Here is a 19,676-nt window from a genome sequence, read left to right on the forward strand (position 1 = left end):
CAAATTTTTTGTTACTAAGTTGATGTTCTATAGTTGCCATTGTTTAAAATTCACATCGTCATAAAAATTAAAAACAGCATAAAATATTACCATATATATTTGATTGAAGAGTAAAATTTTATTTATACAAATTAGTGCAGCATATTATGATTGATTGAATGAAAACACAAAATAAATATAAGTAAGTCATGTGAGGTAAGTGATGTTTTTGTTCAACATGCCACGACCTATTAAATTGTATAAAGAATTTATAGTCATATTATTAGTCAATATTATTGAAATAAATATGTTTTTAGTTAACAAATCTACGAGGGATGGAACTGTAATATTGTGATATTGTCGTTTTTGTAAAACTAAGATTTAGAAATTCTACAATGATAACGAAAGTGGGCAATATCATCTGACTGACACAAGACATATTTGGCTTAATTTTTTTTTTTTTTTTAATTGCTCTAATCATGAAAGTCGATATTATTTTTGCCCTTTCAGAGACTAAAATTGACAGACCAAAGATAATAATTTTTTACCTTTCCTATGCAATTATCATGCTGCCAGACAAAAACACATATTTTGACCAGACAGGATCAATTAAAGTCGGTCGAAATGAAGTTGGTAGAAAATGTCTTTCAAAAAATTAAACCCCGAAGGCATAATTAGGCAAAGTGACAGCTAAGCGCGGGCAATGATTTTCATGTGCTTTAACGGCATGAGAAAAATAGACAATATTTAATTCAACCATATTTTTGGTAAAAGGGCCTGCACACACAACTTGAAATCTAAGAATGAACTTGCTTAAAAACTCAGAAAATACGTTGAGTAAATCCGAAGTTATTCATATTTTTAAAAAAAAGTATAATAAAATAAAATAATTTTGGAAGGTTAGATGTTAGAGAATTGAACCAACTGGAAACTTAAAAAAGATCGTGGTGATGATGACAGATTATCGTTCTCACAACTCAAGACAAAAAAATAGTAAAAGAAATGATAAACTATTAAAAAAAAAAAAAACCTCACAGCATGTGAAAAAATTTGCATGTGGCCATGCGCTTATCATCAAGTAAAAAGACAAATCCATTCAGTGATGCAATACACACACATACTTCATTAACAAATATATAAAGGATGGAATCGTCATATTTGTTAGTTTGTATCTCATCTGATGTGATAAATGATATGTCACTATCTGATTTGTTCAAGTAATAAATAATTATTTAGTTTTATCTTTTTTAATATAAATAACAATTTTTTATTATTGACACATCAATTGAGATACAAACTAAAAGGTTATTTGTTTTGAAGTCTGAAATTTTATTAATTTTAGATTTTTAAAAAATTTTACTTATTTTTTTTTCATAATTTATGTTTTATTTTTAATATTTACATCTAAATAAAAGAAGTAAAATTTAATGATTTTTATCTGAATGAGAAAATATTTAAATTAAAAGTAAATATTATATTTCAAAATATTCTCTATAAAATAACTTATTTTCCAAAACTATAAAATATAATCCTTTTTCTTTTGTTTTGATTTACAAGAATATAAATATTAAATAACCAAGTTTAAAAATTTTTTTATTATGAAAACAAATAAAAATATCACTTATATTCAGATATTCAAATTTTTATATTCATACACATTCTGAAGAAATAAACGCTGCCTAAATATCTCAAGTACATGAACATGATATTATTTCGAAATTTTTTGAATGTTACAATTAAGTCCGATGTTTACTACCAAACCCAAAACTCAAAAGATTAGCGCAGCGTCTCTCTCTTGATGAAGTGGGCTCATGAACTTGGCCCAAAATGAAGCTGCACTCGGTCCCTCAGTCACGAACACAAGATCAAAATGAGGCCAATAAAATATATAGTGAGGTAAAATGCCAACAGAAGCCCAAAAGAAGTGAGGGCCTTGAACTTGATTGTATTTTTGATTAATGATGAGGGGTAAATTTAAAATTTGCATTGCGGTTAGATTAATTCTGGCAACTAAGCACTAGCCACACTACCATTTTCCGTAACGGTTCTTTAGTTTGTTAATCCAATCAATCTGAGCCCTACCCTCAGCAAATCCAGCGGTCAAAACACCGACAAAAATTTCAATTTAAATAATCCAACGATTTATCAACAAACAACCCACCAGGGAAAGAAAAGGGCAAAAAAAAAAAAAAAAAACTAGCCGTTACGCAGAGCGTCCAAAATCTCAACGTTCCTTTTTCTTCTCCATCCTCTATCAATTATTCCCTCAGATTCATTCTTTCTTTCGTCAAATCAAAACCCTGACTTTCTTCCTCTTTCTCATCAAACTAACAAAATCCATCCCTGGTTTCCTGCTCTTGACTGTTTTCTTGATCGAATTCTCGATGGAGTCGAGTTTGGTTTCAAAGAATTCGAAGCCTTTGACTCCAGTGAAAGATGGTGAGAAGTGCCATTCAAAGATTCAAGAAGTGAAAAAATTATCGGAGAATGTAAATCCTAATATCTCTCATTCAAGCCCTAATGTCGTTAAAACCTCAAATTCTCCATTGACAAAGTCTGGAAAGTCACGGAAATCGGCACCAAAAAACACGAATCATGTTGTTTTTTCGCCAAGAAACAAGATTAGAGAGAGGAAATTTGTGGTGGTGCCTAAGAAGAATTTGAAGAAAGAGAAAGATGGTGGTACAGGTTCAGTTTCAGTTTCAAGTGTTGTTGAGTGCAAGTGTAAAGAAAGATTTGGTGCGGGGAATGTGAAGAAGTGTCTTTGTGTAGCTTATGAGAATCTGAGGGCTTCACAGGAGGATTTCTTTAAGAAAAGGGATGGTTTTCTTGAAGACAATGATGAGTTCGATGATGCAAATAAGGATAACTTTGAGGGTGAAAATGCTGCAGATTTGAATGAGGATGAGTCGCCTCAACAAAAGGGGAGTTCAACAAGCAAGAGAAGGAGGGCTAAGTTGCTTGAAGAAGCAAGAAACAGTGTTCCTGAAAATGGGAAGGTTATGCACTTGGTTAAGGCCTTTGAGCAACTGCTTTCCATACCGAATGCTAAGGAATCTGTGGGAAAAGAGGAGGAGAAAGAGTGTGAAGAAAAGGTTGATGTTAAGAAGAAGGCAATGAAATGGGCATTGCCTGGGCTGCAAGTGCTTCCCCAACCGCCTAAGGCCCCTGAGTCTCGGGAGTCGTCTTGTTCTTCATTTTGTCCATCAGATTTGATCTTGACTGCTGAGAATTTGGGGCTGGATTCTCGTGCTTCAGTTTCTTCTTCGTGGGATAGTAGTAGAGGAAGGTTGGTAACAATGCTTTGATTTGATTGCTTTCAACTCATTAGCCACCACCTCATTTTTTATTTTCTATATTATCTTTTTTCATACTGACCTTGTCCTTTTCAGTATTTCTAGCAGGACGTCGAATGGAGGCAGAAGAAGCAGGAGAAATGTAAGCTTCCACGTCTTTATTGGTCACCTTAATGTTTGCTGAATTTCTCGCATCGTTGTAATTTGAGTTGATGGTTTTTGTGCTTGTGTTTCTTTGAATTATAGAGCTCTGAATCATGTGGGACCTTGGGAAGTAGGAGATGGAATAAGAATCAACTTAAAGTCACAAGCCAAAAACCATTTAAGCTAAGAACTGAGGTCGATATTTTTTCAAATAAGTTTTGAGTTGACCAAGCAACATGCAACTTATGATTGTTGTGAATCTCATTGTGATTGTTTGGTAATTGGTTTATGATTATAGCAAAGAGGAAGACAGAAGGAGGAGGAATTCATGAAGAAGGTGCAAGAAATGGTGCATGAGGAGGAGAAGTTGCGGATTCCTGTTGCTCAAGGCCTTCCTTGGACAACAGATGAACCTGAGGTGAGACCTCTCATTCAAATCTATGGAGGAAAATCTCCTTTCAATTCTCTTGTTAGGTTCAAATTGTTTTTAATTTTGTCGTGGCCTCTAAAATTGAATGCGAAAAAAAAAAATGTCTGATTGGGATTTTTGATGCCTTGCTTGAATTTTGTTACAAAAATAATGAGAATGCTCAAATATTTTGTGCTAATGAGATCAGTTACTCTGGCTTTGTGTTTGAGCTACTAAATTGTTTCTCTGTGTATTCTCATGGTTACTAACTTTGGATTCGATTACTTGGTTGAATGTCATTACAACAATTGTGAGATTAGTCAATTGCTAAGAGAAGATAAGAGCTTACAATGTTGATATACGACCATTAGCATTTTTTTTTACTTGCAAGGGGGATTTATGGTATTTGAGGTTTTATTATATCTTTGTGCTGAAGGGATCGCTTGCTACGGCCTTTGTGTTTGTGTTTTCAGTGTCTAATTAAACCTGCTGTGAAAGAGTATACAAGGCCGGTTGACCTGAAGCTCCACAGTGACATACGGGCAGTGGAGCGTGCTGAGTTCGACCAACAGGTAAATCGTCACTATTTGATGGTCTGCTGCTTAATATATATACAGTTTAATTAGCCAATTGAAGGTGGTTTATAAAGGCATGATTCTTCAAGTTTTTTTAAGTCATCTAACATAAGATCATGACATTTGTGCACGTTGTGAGACAACCTTGAGTTAAGATATTGATTGACTCTTGTGGTAGATTCTGATTCTCAGCACAAATAGGCCGCAAAGCTTCAATAGTTAGTGGCTTGAATGTGTGCTCTTGCATATGTGTTATGCGACAATATAGCACCTTAAATGTAGGGTTTGACTCTCTTACTGGATACTGATTGAGAGTTAGGTTTTAGTTATCAGCAATTCCAAATAGTCTGTGCTTTGTGCACACATGGATCACTGACCTGGGCCTGACTAGATTGTGTTTTTTGATGGGTTATATGATGAATCAGGTAGCTGAGAAAATGTCCTTGATTGAGCAATACAAGATGGAAAGAGAGAGGCAGCAGAAGGTACATGATTTGAAAAGGCATGATCTTGAGATGATGTTTCTGTAATGTTATTGAATGATATTCTTATTCTGCCCTTCTGGTTTGTAGTTGCTAGAAGAAGAAGAAACAAGAAGGTTGAGGAAAGAGCTCGTTCCAAAGGCACAGCCGATGCCCTATTTTGATAGACCTTTCATTCCCAGAAGGTAAAGTGTTTCTGAAACCAAAGGTGCCATCATTATTTATAGCACTTAATGCTAAGCAGTCAAGGCACAATGAATTAAGCTCTTGTGTGTTTTGTTTTGGTTTGTTTTCAGGTCAGAGAAGCATCCAACAATTCCAAGAGATCCAAAGTTTCACATACCCCAACACAAGAAGATCAAATGCTGCCTATCATGGAATGATATCAGCTCCTTCACTTACCAACAGTAAAATGCCATCAAAGAAGTCTAAAGTAGAAGTTTTCGGCATCACTCTTTACTTTGGATTCCAACTTCTGAATAATGTTAGTTCTCTGATCCTCGTTTCTTCTTTTCCTTCTTTCCTTTTGTATCCATTTTTTATTTGTATATGCAGCAACCAATTTAGTTGCAATTTTTAATGTCCCCTGGCTTGTTACTTGAAGAAACTGAACTTAGAATCTGTAATTGGCGGACTTATTATTAACGAAAAGATCAATCATTTTCTTACTTGTTTTTGAAAGCTTTGTACTCGGAGGTTTGTTCATGGTAGAGCTCTGGTAAAGTTCTTGGACATTATTTAGTCAAAATTTACAAAAGTTCTGAAACTCATTGTATGCACGCAGTATATATCAAATTAACTTCACAGCGTCAGCCACCTTCACGGTCCACATCGCTGAGTACATGAATCAGTCCTCCTTTATTTTTATTTTTTTTTCTCTTTTTTAAACCTTTTTATCCATGTGCCAGGTCGTTTCTTGTTTCTAATGGGAATACCACTTCTCTTAGCATTGGGAATACTACTTCTCCGAGTATATTGAGGCCTTGGTTTCCTGTGTTGAAAAGAAAAAATTTGTAAATTTTTATATATACAGTGACTGTCGTGTTAAAATCTTCTGACACTAAAGATGTGTTAAATATTTTTCAATCATTGATTGAATATAAAGTAAAATCTTCTCGGACAAAAGAAGTGTTGAATATTTTTCAAGATTGGATAAGAATCCTCCAAAGGAGGAGATTACTACTTGCTTCCAGTCACCATCCGAGACATTTTAGTGAGACTTCCAGCAAAATTTCTAGTCCGATTCAAATATGTGTGCGAGGACTGGTGTAATGTACTTTTGATCTCTCAAATTTCGAAGATATTAATCCAAAGATGCAGATGTCTAAATGTAAATTTCTTGCGAATTCGTTATTACAACATAAGGGGTTACGACGTCTCTATAAAAATGATTTAATAGCAAATTCACACGAAATCCACTAGAAATCCGAAACCGAGAATTTCTAGATATTAATCTTCAACATTCAATGTCAAAAATCTTGATTGCGAATCAGATTATGGACAATCATGGTGATGGTGTCTATGCATCGTTCAAACTAGAAGGAAAGAACATGAAGCAAAAGGAAGCAGCGTTTTCAGGGTTCTAAGGGTGCTAATGATTATTTAATGAAACTAGAAGAAACAAAGGTACTGTGTTACTCGACAATCAGATGGCAGGAGAGCAATAAAAGATGGAAAGAAAGAGGCAGAGCCGTAGAAGGTACATCTAATTGAAAGTTTTTGAGACGAGTGGTTCTTATATGAAATTTGTTTATGGCATTAGTAGCCATTTATGGCATTATTTCTCTCTCTCTCCACTCTATGGAATTCATTCCCAATTCAAGTTGCTTAAAGTTAGTGGCCTCACTCTTGAGGTTGGGTGCCGATGATGGTAGGATCGCATCACTATTCGTATCAGGATGATATACTTGTGTTGGAGTCATTGAGGGGCTCTATTAGTTGGTGTTAGGCTTCAGTGGCCTAAGACAAAAATAAACGATGGCCTAGGATAAGAGTTCATCTAAAGGCTCTTTTGAGGATTACCATAAGAGAGAATTCTTGTTGCTGGGTCCTCGTAGTTTTGTTGGTTGTTTTTTTGCTTTCGTTTTTAATATTGTGTTGCATTATTTTGTAGTTTTTTTTTTTTGGTTGATTGGAAGGAGTCAATCTACGCAGAGTGAATCGGTCCCTAAGGAACCCCCGAAAGGGCTGCCGTCCGATGGGTACACGAAAGTGACGAAGTTGCTTTGTCTATTAGAGAGAATTGGACGATAGGCCTGACATAGTCCACTTTTCCTCACTTACATTAGGTGAGGTGGGCTGGACTAATCCTAGAAAATTTCTCATGTGCTAAAAATAGTTCTAATGAATAAAATTATTTTTGTGGTTTGTTGGTAGAGGCCATATTATTTTAGGCTTGGTCTTAGATTTTGTCCAATAAATTGCACTTAAGCTTATCCTAGATGTGATCTTGGATTTACGCCTTCATGAAATTGTGTTGTTGGCCATTATTAGCCTTTCAATGAAATTCATTCCTTTCAACACCCCCACCACCAACCCACAACCCCACCCCCCCACAACAAAAAAAAAAAAATTATAATAATAATAAAAGGCTAAGATTCCTAGAGCCAAAGTTTCGGACAACCGGTGTCCCTAGACACATGAATGAATAAAATTCTTTTCCCTTGGGTGCCAAATTCTTAATGACGTGAAGTCACTGGTCCGGGCTAGTTCTTTTCCATTTCCGCATGTTGCTTAAATTTGTTTACTTAAAACAACATGGGCTTGTTTCCTGACGAACTTGCCAGACACAATTGGCAGACTGTCAACTTATTTTATTGCAAAGATCACATCATTTTCTTACTTCTATCTGAAAGATTTGCTAGAATAACAATAAAATCTTCTCCACTGCAGGTGGAAGATGCAAGCTACAGAGAACTTTGGTAGCGATCGTGCAAATTGAAAATTATTACGATGATGACAACATCTATCAATATCCTTCCCATCCTTGTGAATTGATTAATGAAATCAACAACAGATCAGAAATATAATATCTATAAAACAACAGCCTCTTGGATAGCAGGAATTTATAGTGAATACTACAGATAAATGTCAAACATCTAAAAGCAACAAAACTGAAGCTGGGTTCATCATAAAAAGTCCACACTTGGAATCAAAACTTACTTAAGAATGCAACATCATTCCATCAACTAACAAAAACCTGCAATAAATCAAACAAGATCACCGTCGAGCAGCTTCAAGGAGCAACGACAATCCTTCCGGCAACTTGGTCAAGGTCTCGTTGGCCACTGGAAGTAATTCTCCTTCCACTGTTATACAAGAAAATAGAGATTGGAATAAGCATAAGATCATAACATACCCCAAAAATAACTAACAATAGAAGAACGGTGCATGTTAAACAAGTCCTAAGGATATCTAGAGTTTACCCCTTGGGCTCAATATCTATAATGTTCATGTTCTGCAACTGTTGAAGAATGTGGCGAGCAATAGCACCACTGCTTTTGCAGAAGTGAGGTGGACGGCTTCCATTCCTCTTACTTCCACCATAAATCCTCCTGAAAGAACCCACACCAAGCCCTTGCCTCAAGTAGATTTTCCTTGCCATGGAGGCTGCAATGCCGTTTAAGTATAAGACACACAGCATAAAACCTTGACACCAATACTTAATTTAACTGGTCACACAAACTCACCAGCTCTGACATAGTACCAGTCAGGGTCGTAGGGAGCAAGCTCCTTGAACTGAGCAGTCTTGACTATGTCAGTCCATGGGGGAAGTTCCATCTATTTACAGACAAGATAAAAAGGAAAAGAATAAAAAAAAATCAAGACTATTGAAGCACAAATATCACATTAAAAGCAAAACTGAACAAATCTAAAATTTCTCTTCAATTGACAATCTACCAAGGAATGTACAAACTAGTTATACATTATTCTTACACACTCCTAAATAAAAGTAAGCATGAACAGTAATAAGTCCACCAATTCTGGCAGTTTTGTATCTTAATAACAGGACACTCGTACAGCATTATACAAACGATCATCAGTTTGCTTTACACACCCACCAACAACTACATTAAATTGTTTAAACACAAGTACAATCTCCATTAAAGTCAAGGTCGAATAACATTGTATGAACCAAACAGTTAAATTCCTATCCACAACCACCTCAATAACAAATGAACTGGAATGAAAATCCAACTTTTTTTCCACTTAAATTCAAAAATCAAACAATCAAATACACGTTAAAACCATAAACCTAGAAGTAAATAACATAATATAACTAGAAACCAGATCAGCCGTCAATAACAGACAGTATGCTATGCCAAGAGCTTACACCTTTTTCTATAAATAATCAATCAAAAGGCCCAAATGACCCATAATATATCCTACAGCGAGAAAAGAAAAACATGACCCAGATACACATACGTCTACGTTTGTGAGAAGCTTTGTGTAAATTTACCTTGCCAGATCGCTTGAGATGAGCAGAGTAAGCCTTCACGAACTCATGAGGAGACACGTCCTTGACAGTCCTAGCTGTAGCCATGGTCACAACAGAGCAGGAGAGCGACTCAAAGCTTCGCTTTTGCAAGAAGGTGGTGGAATTGCGCTCTCTCTCTCTCTAGGGTTTCTCCGCTGGTTATTTTCGGTGTGTATATATAGTCGTCGATTTTAGGGTTTCTGCTCCCGTTCGCAGCGTTTTGTTGTTGGGCTTGGGCTAAGTGTCTAATTAGGCTTCGGCTTCAAGAACTTTTATAAAATTGTAGATATGGTCAAATTATTTAGTCAATTTACAAATATTGCTCAACTTAAAACTTTTTCATATTTTTGTTGCCAAAAATATTATTTTGGAAAATCATGTCCTGCGATGACTTGCCAACTGCGTTTATCAATTTGTTTGTCCATACGGACCACAAGCAAGGTGGATTATATTTGCCATCAAGCGGCAAGTCAATCCGTCTCCATATGAACGTTCTCATTTTAATAAATTATATTTGCCATCAAGCGGCAAATAAATATAAACTGAATCTACTAAATTACTATTAAATATATACAATATTCATCAGTTAAATCGTGAGATAATATAATTCATTTTTTAGATCTTATAAGAAAAATTATCAATTTCTTAATAATGTGAAATTTTAGAATATCAATTTAAACACTTTTGATTTTAATTCAATATTTATAGTTATTTTACTGTGTAATTAGAGAGAATTTATTACTTTTACAAGAATCTTATGTATATTTATTTTAAAAAATGATAAAAAAAATAAGTAAGAAGGAAATGAAGTTGCTGTTAGATCAATAATAACAATAATAATGATAATACAAAAAAATATGTATGATGAACCCAAGTTCAGAGTCACATATTAATAACAATAAAATTCCTTAAAAGGGAACGTTCATGTTATTAAAAAAAATTCCTTAAGAAATAATAATCGTAAAAATAACAATAGAATATATATTACGGGTAATTGTTAAAAAAAAAAAATATTGGTCAAAGAGAAAGAAGCAGAGCCAGCGAAAACGACACCGTAGTTGAGACAAATAAGTCACCCGTTTCAAACTAAACTCGTGCCTTTTTACGGTGTCCCTCCGCTCAATAATAGAACTGGCACACCAAACCCTATAAACTAACCATAGCAATCTCGACTCAAGAGTGAAAAGGAAACTCGAGACATATCATCAGTGAGTCCAAACGATGGCGTTTAAGCATCTTTTAACCCTAGCTCGCCGGTCTCACAGGCCTTCGTCCACGGCCCTCTTTACCGCCATCCGATCCTCCTCCTCCGCCTCACCCCTCGCCACGTCACCATCGTCTCCGCCGCCGTCCCCGCCTCCCCCAAATGTCATGATCTACGACCGTCTCGCCGAAGCCGTCAAAGCCAAGCTCAAAAACCTAGAAAACCCCGACCCGAAGTTCTTAAAGTACGGATCCCCGCACCCGACCCTTACTTCCCACACGCACATCCTCGCCGCGCCGGAGACCAAAATCACGACTTTGCCTAACGGACTCCGCGTCGCCACCGAGTCGAACCTCGCCGCGAAGACGGCCACAGTTGGAGTTTGGATTGACGCCGGCTCGAGGTTCGAGACTGATGAGACGAACGGGACGGCTCATTTCTTGGAGCATATGATATTCAAGGGGACGGAGAAGCGGACTGCGAGAGATTTGGAGGAGGAGATCGAGAATATGGGGGGGCATTTGAATGCTTACACTAGCAGGGAACAGACGACCTATTATGCCAAGGTGTTGGATAAGGATGTGAATAATGCTTTGGATATTTTGGCTGATATTTTGCAGAACTCGACGTTTGATCAAGCGAGGATCACCAGGGAACGGGATGTTATTTTGAGAGAAATGGAGGAGGTAAGAGTTAAATAAATAAAGTTTTGATTTTTTTTTTCCAAATTATGGATAGGATTGGCTAGTTTTGATTTGTTGATAGTGTTGGAACGTTTTTTTTTTCTTAGTCAGGGAGTAGGCTTAGCTTAATGTATGTCTGTTTTGCTCTTTTGGTGTCATGAGTATTAATTGTTTAATAGTCGGTGGTGTTTTGTAGTTTTTGCTAATTTTTACTACTATTTCTATTGTACATTACTCATTTTTTATTTTTCATTTTAGTTGCATACGGGTAGTATCTATTTCATATTTCCGAAGAGGAATAGTATTGTTGTCCAATATTGTTAAAATACTGTATACCTTACTTGATGTTAAAATATGTCTTTGTATTTTTTTCTAAGTTAGTTGTTGATTGGTTGTTCTTGCTTATGCTGAGTGTTTGTCTGATTTACTCAACACGCTGTGAATTGGATGAAATTTTGGGAGTTTTCATTTCTCTTGTTAATACTTACTAATGTGCCCGGTATTAGTAAGCTTAAAACTCCGTATGTGCTGCATTTGGCTCATGTTGAATAAATAATGATTTTTTATGGTTTTCAAGCCTATCAATTATGGTCATTTCGTTACATAACATAATGCAACAGTGTGTTATTTTATATGGAAAGTTAAATTATTTCTTTCAGTGTCTCCCTTAAGTTTCATTAAATTGTTTAGATCATAATCATGTTCTTTTCTATTGTTGCAGGTTGAGGGGCAAACAGAGGAAGTCATTTTTGATCATTTGCATGCAACTGCATTCCAGTACACTCCTTTGGGGAGAACTATTCTCGGTCCTGCTCAGAATATCAAGACAATCACAAAAGAACATCTGCAGAACTATATTCACACTCACTATACTGCTCCCAGAATGGTACTGAGATAACCATTGACGTTAATGATATTTTTTTGTCTTAAGTGTGGGCCATAGTACTGATCAACAGATTATGTTTCCTTCTGCGTGGACCTTCATTTTAGGTGATTGCTGCTTCTGGAGCTGTGAAGCATGAAGAAGTTGTTGAGCAAGTGAAGAAATTGTTCACAAAATTATCAGCGGATCCAACCACCGCTTCTCAATTAGTTGCAAATGAACCAGCAATTTTCACTGGTTCTGAGGTGGGGGAAGTGTGATTTAAATACATTTGATTGTCCTCTATGCTATCAAATTTCCATCTCTGAGATATTTATTTTGATTATTGGTGTGAAAACAGGTTAGAATAATTGATGACGATATTCCTTTGGCACAATTTGCGGTTGCTTTCGCTGGAGCATCTTGGACAGATCCAGATTCCATTGCCCTGATGGTTATGCAGGCAATGTTGGGTTCATGGAATAAAAATTCAGTGGGTGGAAAGCACATGGGGTGAGTGTTTTGTCCTTGTCAATAAGGCATCTTGTTCACAAATTAGAACTACTTGCCCATTAGCGTTCATATTGATTTGCTCTTGAGAATCCCTTAACAGTTCCGAGCTGGCACAGAGAGTTGGCATTAATGAAATTGCAGAAAGCATGATGGCCTTCAACACGAACTACAAAGACACTGGTCTGTTTGGTGTTTATGCTGTTGCTAAGGTGAGGTCACTCCCTACATTGAACAAATATTTATTTTTCATTTGCAGAAAATTTTCTTCTCTGCCAATGTCTATGGTACTCTTCTGTGCAATTTATTTCTTCTTTTTGCATGAAAAGTTGAACTTGAAAAACTGAATATTGATTTTGATCGAGTTTTATTATGTTTTGTATTGTTTTTAGCCGGATTGCTTAGATGATTTGGCCTATGCAATTATGTACGAGACTACCAAGTTAGCTTATCGGGTTTCAGAAGCTGATGTCACTCGTGCCCGTAATCAGGTTGCTGCTTCACTTCCTACTTACCCTGGATATTTGGACATTTGCTTACTCCCGACATTTGTAGGGTTGTAATACAATGAAAGATCAATGATAAAGATATTATTACTTTTAGCAATTTACTGATATTCTATTGCGCCTTTCTTTGGAATTGCATTGTCCATTTACGTGCTTTGCTATGCATATCAGAGTTCTCACTCTGTTGGATCTGAACATTCTTTTATCAAGTGTGTGCTTCTTAGGATCAGATGGATAAATGGTATATCTGTGTCTAATTTTGATTTCAAGTGAAATCAGAATCTAAACATCTTTTCTTTTCGTATGGTCTTATTTCATGTCAGTGCATAATCCATCATTAGTCTATCATACATGTCTAGGGTGGCCATTATCATCCTCTTCCTCTTAGCAGAGGCATATTTGTATTTGTGAAACTTGATTGGTTTATGTGTTGCATAGATGATGGAATCTCATTCATGTTTTCATGGATGGCGCTAACTAGTATTTTGGTTGCAGTTGAAATCATCCCTGTTGCTTCACATTGATGGAACAAGCCCTGTAGCTGAAGATATTGGACGCCAGGTATATTTTCCTATCACTATGCCAGCCTTTTTGCATTACCTATACCTTGCAATGTCTATTATACGATTGAATAATCACTTTGGGCTTGATTATTTGCAGCCAGAATAACCAATGTGATTGTCATGTGCCCATAGTTTCTGCTACTGCCAAAATATTGCCTTTTTTTTTTTATCTTTTTATTTGTTCACCTTGGTCTGCTTTTACTTGCAGCTGCTTACATATGGTCGAAGAATCCCATTTGCTGAATTGTTTGCTAGGATAGACTCCGTAGATGCAAGCACTGTCAAGCGCGTTGCAAACAGATTTATTTACGACAGGGTATGTACTACAGTCGTACCCCCACAATTCTTATTGTGCTTGTAACATTCCACTATTATTTTTCTGGGACCAAAAATTGCTTGTCAAAACTGGTTTGCTAATTTTCTGGTCTGTGCAGGATATCGCAATTGCTGCAATGGGTCCAATTCAAGGTTTACCCGACTACAACTGGTTCAGACGCAGAACCTACTGGAATAGATACTAAGTTATCTCATGGTTGTTCATTACTGCATCCCCGCCTTCCTGGGCGGAGATTTCAAACAATTTTTGGGTTGCAATTTACACAATCAATGCCCTTGGGAGAGGCTTCAGGGCTATGGTATTTTATTGAATTCTTTTCTAGCTCTTGCTTCTGTAACTTCATAATTTGTTCAGGAAATAAGTAAGCTGTCTTCAGTGATTTGGCCCTCGGATTTTCATTGCTTTGAGCTGAACAGCTCAAGCAACAGCTTTGAATGATGATAAATTTTCAGCTGCATCACATCATATTGCCTTTCGTTTTCAAGGCATTAAAGTTTCTGGTTGGCTGCATTGGTGGCTCAACTGCCTGCCTGCGATTTGATTGATAAATAATAATTAAGTGTTACTGTTGAATTAATAGCAAAAAGGCTTTGTAAAGGTCTTATTTCTTTTTCCCTCCTAGTGAGTTTCACATCAATTCAACAACCTCTATTAGTTTTTGGGATTTTCTGCTCCTTTTTTTTAAAAAAATTTTTTTAGAAGATTCGTAAAAATAATTTCGGTCTCTAAATTGACTCTTGCTTTTTCCTGTGGTCTCATTTTACCATTATCTACGTGCTTGCGAAAAGTTGGATGGAAACTTTTAAGGTTTGGTCCTCTAACGAGAAAATAGCCATATAAAGGCCTAGAACTGTGTGCTATATGACCTTTACTTTTGTGCCCAAATTGGCCTTGAAAAAAAAATAATTTGGTTTTTTTTCCACTAAAACACTATTGGGCCATAAAAAGATCTCAAAGCGTTTCACATTTAATCCGACGAGTTCTGCTAGTTTTTTGAGATTTTTTTTTTTATTTTGTTAAAAAATTATTTGGGTTCTCCAAACTGACTCTTTTTGGCCTTCAATCTAGTTTCACTAAAAAGGCTTCCTAAAGATTTTCACGTTAGTCCAATGACTTCTGATAGTTTATTTGGATTTTTTTTTAAAATTTTTTACAAAATTTCTCAAAAATTTCTAAAAAAATATTTTGAGCCTCCAAATGGACTCTTTTTTTTTTCCCTATGGTATGGTTTCACCAAGTGTAAAAAGCTAACTCGAGTTGGCCCTTTAAAGGTAAATCGATTTTTTTTCCTCCTCTGGTCTAGTTTCACCAACATCAACATACAGACGTCTAAGGAAACCAGCTTAAAATTTTAAAATCATCATTCAAAGGCTCAAAACTGTGTGTTGTTGTTGCCCTTTTGTTTTGGACTAAAATTATGATTTTTTTTTTTTTTTTTGTTTTGTTTTCCGACCAAATCCATATATGGGCCATAAAAATGCCTCCCAGAGAGCTTCTCATGAATTTGAAGACTTCTGCAACTTTTTCGAGATCATTTTATTCTTTAGGCCCTCAAATTGACTCCGTTCTTTTCCTATGACGTTAATTTTCATGCAAAAAGACTTGCTCAGAATTTTAGAATTTCATCCTTCAATGACGAGATCGTCCTTTTAAAAATCCAAAGCTACGTTCTTTTGACTCCAAACTCTTTCCTGAGTTATCAGCCTACCGATGAGTTAATTGAGTTGGGTGATCTTCTATTATTATTATTATTATTATGTATATAATATTATAATATTATAAAGTGAAGACATTTTACATAAACGAAATAATAATAATAATATGTTCTTTGAAATTATAAGACGAACCGTCGGTTACCGCAGCTGCACATTGGTAGGAGACGATGAGAGCTAAGCATCAAATTTTGTCATTGTGATTGTCATCAGACCAACAACACACACATGATAGAAGGGCGAGGAGGAGGAGGAGGAGGAGATGACCCCACAATGACACACGTGTTGATATTGGAGGGAAACCGCCCCCCCCCCCAACCCAAAGTCTCTCTGTCTCTGTCTTAACAAATATAATGCGTCGTGTGTGTTTAAGTTGTTGAAGTTAGTTAAAACAACAATGTGTCTCATAGGAAATATCGAAACCCCACAAGCAGCTCTACTCCCTTTTTAACCCCCTTTCTCTATCTATTTGAATAAATTAATTCATTAATGAATATATACATACATACATACATATCATATGTGGGTGTGTCATATGTGTGTGTAATTTTTATTTTATATATATATATATATAATTTTAATTTCAGCCCTCGTGGTTCCCTTAGATTTCTCACTTCACTTCTTTGTACTCATCGCCCTCCTCTCCTACTTATTTCTCTTACCCACCCAGAAGCCAGCAAAAGAAGGAAGAAAAAAGAAACGCTTTCTCAAAATCTGCTTCCTTTTTTTTTTTTTTTTATTTTATTTTTTTCGGTTTTTCGGATCTGTTTTTTATTATCACTCTTTTGGGGTCCAAAAAACAAATCCAAAATCATAATCATCGACAATGGCTTCAATCTGGATTCCTTGTCCCAAGATCTCTTGGGTTGCTCCTGTTGGATCCACAGGTGGGCAGCAGCCACAACAGCAAAAGCAGATGCTTTCCTTTCAGAATTCTTCAAATTCGAACCCCTCATTGTCATTTGCTTCCTCTGCTCCCTTTTCTGGATTCCAGGTAATGTCGTCCCGGGGTTTATTTTCTCTTTTATTTTTTAGACAATTCTCTCTTTCAAACTTCTCATTTTCATTGATTTGGCCTTTTGGTTATGTACTGCGCGGTCTTTTCGACATAAAGCTATGATTTTTTTTTTTTAACTACTTAAAAAGCTGATTAAACTTACATGCCAAAAAAAAATGGTTTATTCTTTTTTTAAGTGTAGTGCATATAAAGTCTGTTGTATAATGAACTCGTTTCAGTTTGGTTACGGCGACTGACATTTGTTATCTTCATGATAAATCTTGGTCCTTTATTTCATACGGAGGAAAGTTGAGGGTTATATCATAAGAACTTTGATAGTGTGTGACTATCATAAGAACGGCCAGTAGATTGTTGTTGCTTCAAGTTTTGATTCTCATCTTGTGTTTGAACTACTTGATAATCTTCAGGAGTTCTAGATTGTGAAAGGATTGTAGTGTTATATCATTTTCCCTTCTTCATCACGTGTGTGTAAACGGTATAGACCACCGCTGCAGCAAAATGATTTGATTGCTGATTTTGTTCATTTTTTATTTGACTTTTGCAGTGTTCTATCAAGAAGCAATCTGCTGTCTGGAAGGTGCAAGCAAAGGTTAATGACGTGAGTTGTTCATAGTGGCTTGAAATTTTTCGTGTTTTGATGAGATTACATTCTCAAAATATGCTTAAGCCTACTTTGTAATTTTAAGGTTATTGCCAAGAAGCCTTTAAACTCCACAGCTGCAGTTGACACCGGGTCCGAAGTTGCATCATCAGAAGAAAAAGTTGAATCTGCGGAAAAGAAAATTCCTGATGCTTCGGCTATCTCAGCTTTCATGACGCAAGTATCTGACCTTGTTAAGTAAGTCAAAAATTATATATTTATATATTTTTTTCAGTTTCTGCATGCATGCAAATTGGTTAATACAAAAACGCAGCAGTTTAGTTGGAAATTGATGTCATCTTCATGAGCAGACTTGTGGATTCGAGAGATATTATGGAACTGCAAATGAAGCAGTCAGACTGTGAGCTCATAGTAAGGAAAAAGGAAGCTTTGCAGCCACCAGAATGCATTGTCAATATGCCACCAACTATGCCCCACATGATGTATCCGACTGCACCGCCAGCAGCCCCAGCAGCTGCTCCCACTCCAGCTCCGGCTCCTGCAAGCCCTGCTTCTTCTGTGCCGGTGCCAGCATTACCTCCCCCTGCAAAGAAATCATCTCATCCACCGCTGAAGTGCCCCATGGCTGGAACCTTTTATCGATGCCCTGCGCCTGGAGAACCAGCATTTGTTAAGGTAAGTGCTTGTGTTGGTGAGCTTAGGTTTTAAGACATTGTCCTTGCAGAGAAGCAATTAAAAGAAAATCACAGTACGAGTAAGGGAACTTTTCCGTCATAGTACTTGTGTATGTTTTTTCAGGTTGGAGATAAGGTGCAGAAAGGTCAAGTTGTTTGCATCATTGAGGCCATGAAATTGATGAATGAAATTGAAGTATGTATTTGCTTTATCTTCTATCCTGTATGTAGTAATTCTAGTGTCTCGTTTCCTTTGTGCATACTTATTTTGCTTTTACCATTTCTCACAGTTTGTTGCAGTCTAGCCAGGATTTGTGAAAATTCATCCTCTCCATATGTCACTTCTTATATATATACACCACCTATTGGCCCAAACATAGGAACTCTGGGAAATATTTCTTGTTTTTCGTTCAGTCATGTTAGCCAACTACTTCAACCCTCTCTTCCCCTTATCACGAATCTTTTGTTTCTACAAGGACAAGGGTAGTAAAACCTGATTTGCTTTTCTTTATATTAATTTCCATATCGGATTTTCAGGCTGATCAATCTGGAACCATTGCTGAGATACTGGCAGAAGATGGAAAATCAGTTAGCGTAGACACAGTAATGACTCTCTTCCCGCCTCTCTCTCTTTATCGGTCTTGGTGTCATGATGTAAACTTATCTATCTCATGTATTGTCTCAATGCAGCCTCTTCTTGTCATTGTACCATGAAGAATTCCGCAAGGACCTTCTCAAGACGTGGAGACCTCACTGTATCTTGAAGTTTATAGGTTTTTTATATCTAGTTTCTTGCGACCACAGTAATTTTCGTGTAATAATTTCTCAGAAATTTGTTTGAAGTACGTTCATTACAATTACAATGCTTGATGTTTACAACAGGGCATAATTTAATAGTTAGGAGCGCTGAAGTAGTTTATTATAGCTTGAGACATTTTTGTGGAGTTATTAAAGGGAAAGCTTTCATTGCCTAGTCATGTTGGGGGGGATCAAATGTATTGTCTATTTATTATTTTTATATTATTATTATTTCGCGTCATTGGCAGAGGATTGTTAATATTTTGGTTACACTGTTGCAAGAAAACACTTGGCAATTTAACAGAACAGGTCAATTTATCATATAAAAACAATTCCAGTTAAAACATTTTCATTTCTTCACTTTTGTTGGAAAATAAACATTGGATAAAAGGCAGTGGCTAATGGTAGAATTATTCTACTGTAGAGTACTGTTTTACAACACATGATCAAAATAATAAATAGTAAAAAATTAATTATTATTATGATCGTGTGATTATTAACAGTGTTCCGCAGCGGAGCAACTCTACCATAGCCAGCTAATCTAGATAAAAATACCTCCAATTCCGGAGTAAGATAGCATTAATCAACTGTGGTGGTTTTGTATTTTTGTGCAGCCAAAAATACATTTCAATTGGTTCGTTTTAGAAACTTGACGTCGAGGTAATTTATGTAAATTCCCAAGACGACGCAAAATAATTGTTACCACAGTTCATGAGCCATTTACAGGCCGCGTCCGTGTTCCGACTGTGGTAAAGGTACCGCAGTTTTTGTCTGTTTGCTAGTATACCATTGATTTCAAATGGAAGTGATCCAACGCTTAATAGCTGACACCTGGACATTAATGCT

General features: G+C 36.2%; 4 protein-coding genes across 6 annotated transcripts; 3 read left to right on the plus strand and 1 right to left on the minus strand.

The window, feature by feature from the left end:
• The first annotated feature begins 1,887 nt into the window (after positions 1-1,887).
• LOC102626710 (microtubule-destabilizing protein 60) lies at positions 1,888-5,998 on the plus strand. Of its 2 annotated transcripts, XR_008055794.1 has the most exons (9): positions 1,888-3,268; positions 3,372-3,417; positions 3,522-3,614; positions 3,718-3,837; positions 4,302-4,400; positions 4,829-4,888; positions 4,976-5,070; positions 5,182-5,369; positions 5,794-5,998. XR_008055794.1 is itself a non-coding variant. In XM_006482667.4 (8 exons), exons 1-8 carry the CDS (start codon positions 2,364-2,366, stop codon positions 5,294-5,296), a joined length of 1,533 nt encoding a protein of 510 aa, XP_006482730.1. In that variant the 5' UTR covers positions 1,888-2,363; the 3' UTR covers positions 5,297-5,434. The 2 variants fall into 2 exon arrangements, 1 of the variants encoding a protein (XP_006482730.1); XM_006482667.4 differs by lacking the exon at positions 5,794-5,998 and having other exon boundaries at positions 5,182-5,434.
• A 1,902-nt stretch (positions 5,999-7,900) lies between these two features.
• Positions 7,901-9,527, minus strand: LOC102627002 (40S ribosomal protein S19-3). The gene is made up of 4 exons (XM_006482668.4): positions 9,345-9,527; positions 8,575-8,665; positions 8,311-8,494; positions 7,901-8,193 (listed from the first exon to the last, which is right to left on the minus strand). Exons 1-4 carry the CDS (start codon positions 9,426-9,428, stop codon positions 8,121-8,123), a joined length of 432 nt encoding a protein of 143 aa, XP_006482731.1. The 5' UTR covers positions 9,429-9,527; the 3' UTR covers positions 7,901-8,120.
• Positions 9,528-10,458: 931 nt separating this feature from the next.
• On the plus strand, positions 10,459-14,640 carry LOC102627284 (probable mitochondrial-processing peptidase subunit beta, mitochondrial). The gene is made up of 9 exons (XM_006482669.4): positions 10,459-11,252; positions 11,971-12,135; positions 12,240-12,377; positions 12,473-12,624; positions 12,725-12,833; positions 13,014-13,112; positions 13,623-13,688; positions 13,899-14,006; positions 14,125-14,640. Exons 1-9 carry the CDS (start codon positions 10,584-10,586, stop codon positions 14,209-14,211), a joined length of 1,593 nt encoding a protein of 530 aa, XP_006482732.1. The 5' UTR covers positions 10,459-10,583; the 3' UTR covers positions 14,212-14,640.
• A 1,670-nt stretch (positions 14,641-16,310) lies between these two features.
• Positions 16,311-19,071, plus strand: LOC102627568 (biotin carboxyl carrier protein of acetyl-CoA carboxylase 2, chloroplastic). Of its 2 annotated transcripts, none has more exons than XM_006482671.4 (7): positions 16,311-16,733; positions 17,302-17,346; positions 17,444-17,595; positions 17,709-18,033; positions 18,157-18,228; positions 18,570-18,635; positions 18,723-19,071. In XM_006482671.4, exons 1-7 carry the CDS (start codon positions 16,566-16,568, stop codon positions 18,744-18,746), a joined length of 852 nt encoding a protein of 283 aa, XP_006482734.1. In that variant the 5' UTR covers positions 16,311-16,565; the 3' UTR covers positions 18,747-19,071. The 2 variants fall into 2 exon arrangements, with proteins under 2 accessions (XP_006482734.1, XP_006482733.1); XM_006482670.4 differs by having other exon boundaries at positions 16,314-16,733; positions 17,302-17,355.
• The last annotated feature ends 605 nt before the right edge of the window (positions 19,072-19,676 follow it).

This window comes from Citrus sinensis, chromosome 6, assembly GCF_022201045.2.
Source record: "Citrus sinensis cultivar Valencia sweet orange chromosome 6, DVS_A1.0, whole genome shotgun sequence".
NCBI classification, from domain to species: domain Eukaryota; kingdom Viridiplantae; phylum Streptophyta; class Magnoliopsida; order Sapindales; family Rutaceae; genus Citrus; species Citrus sinensis.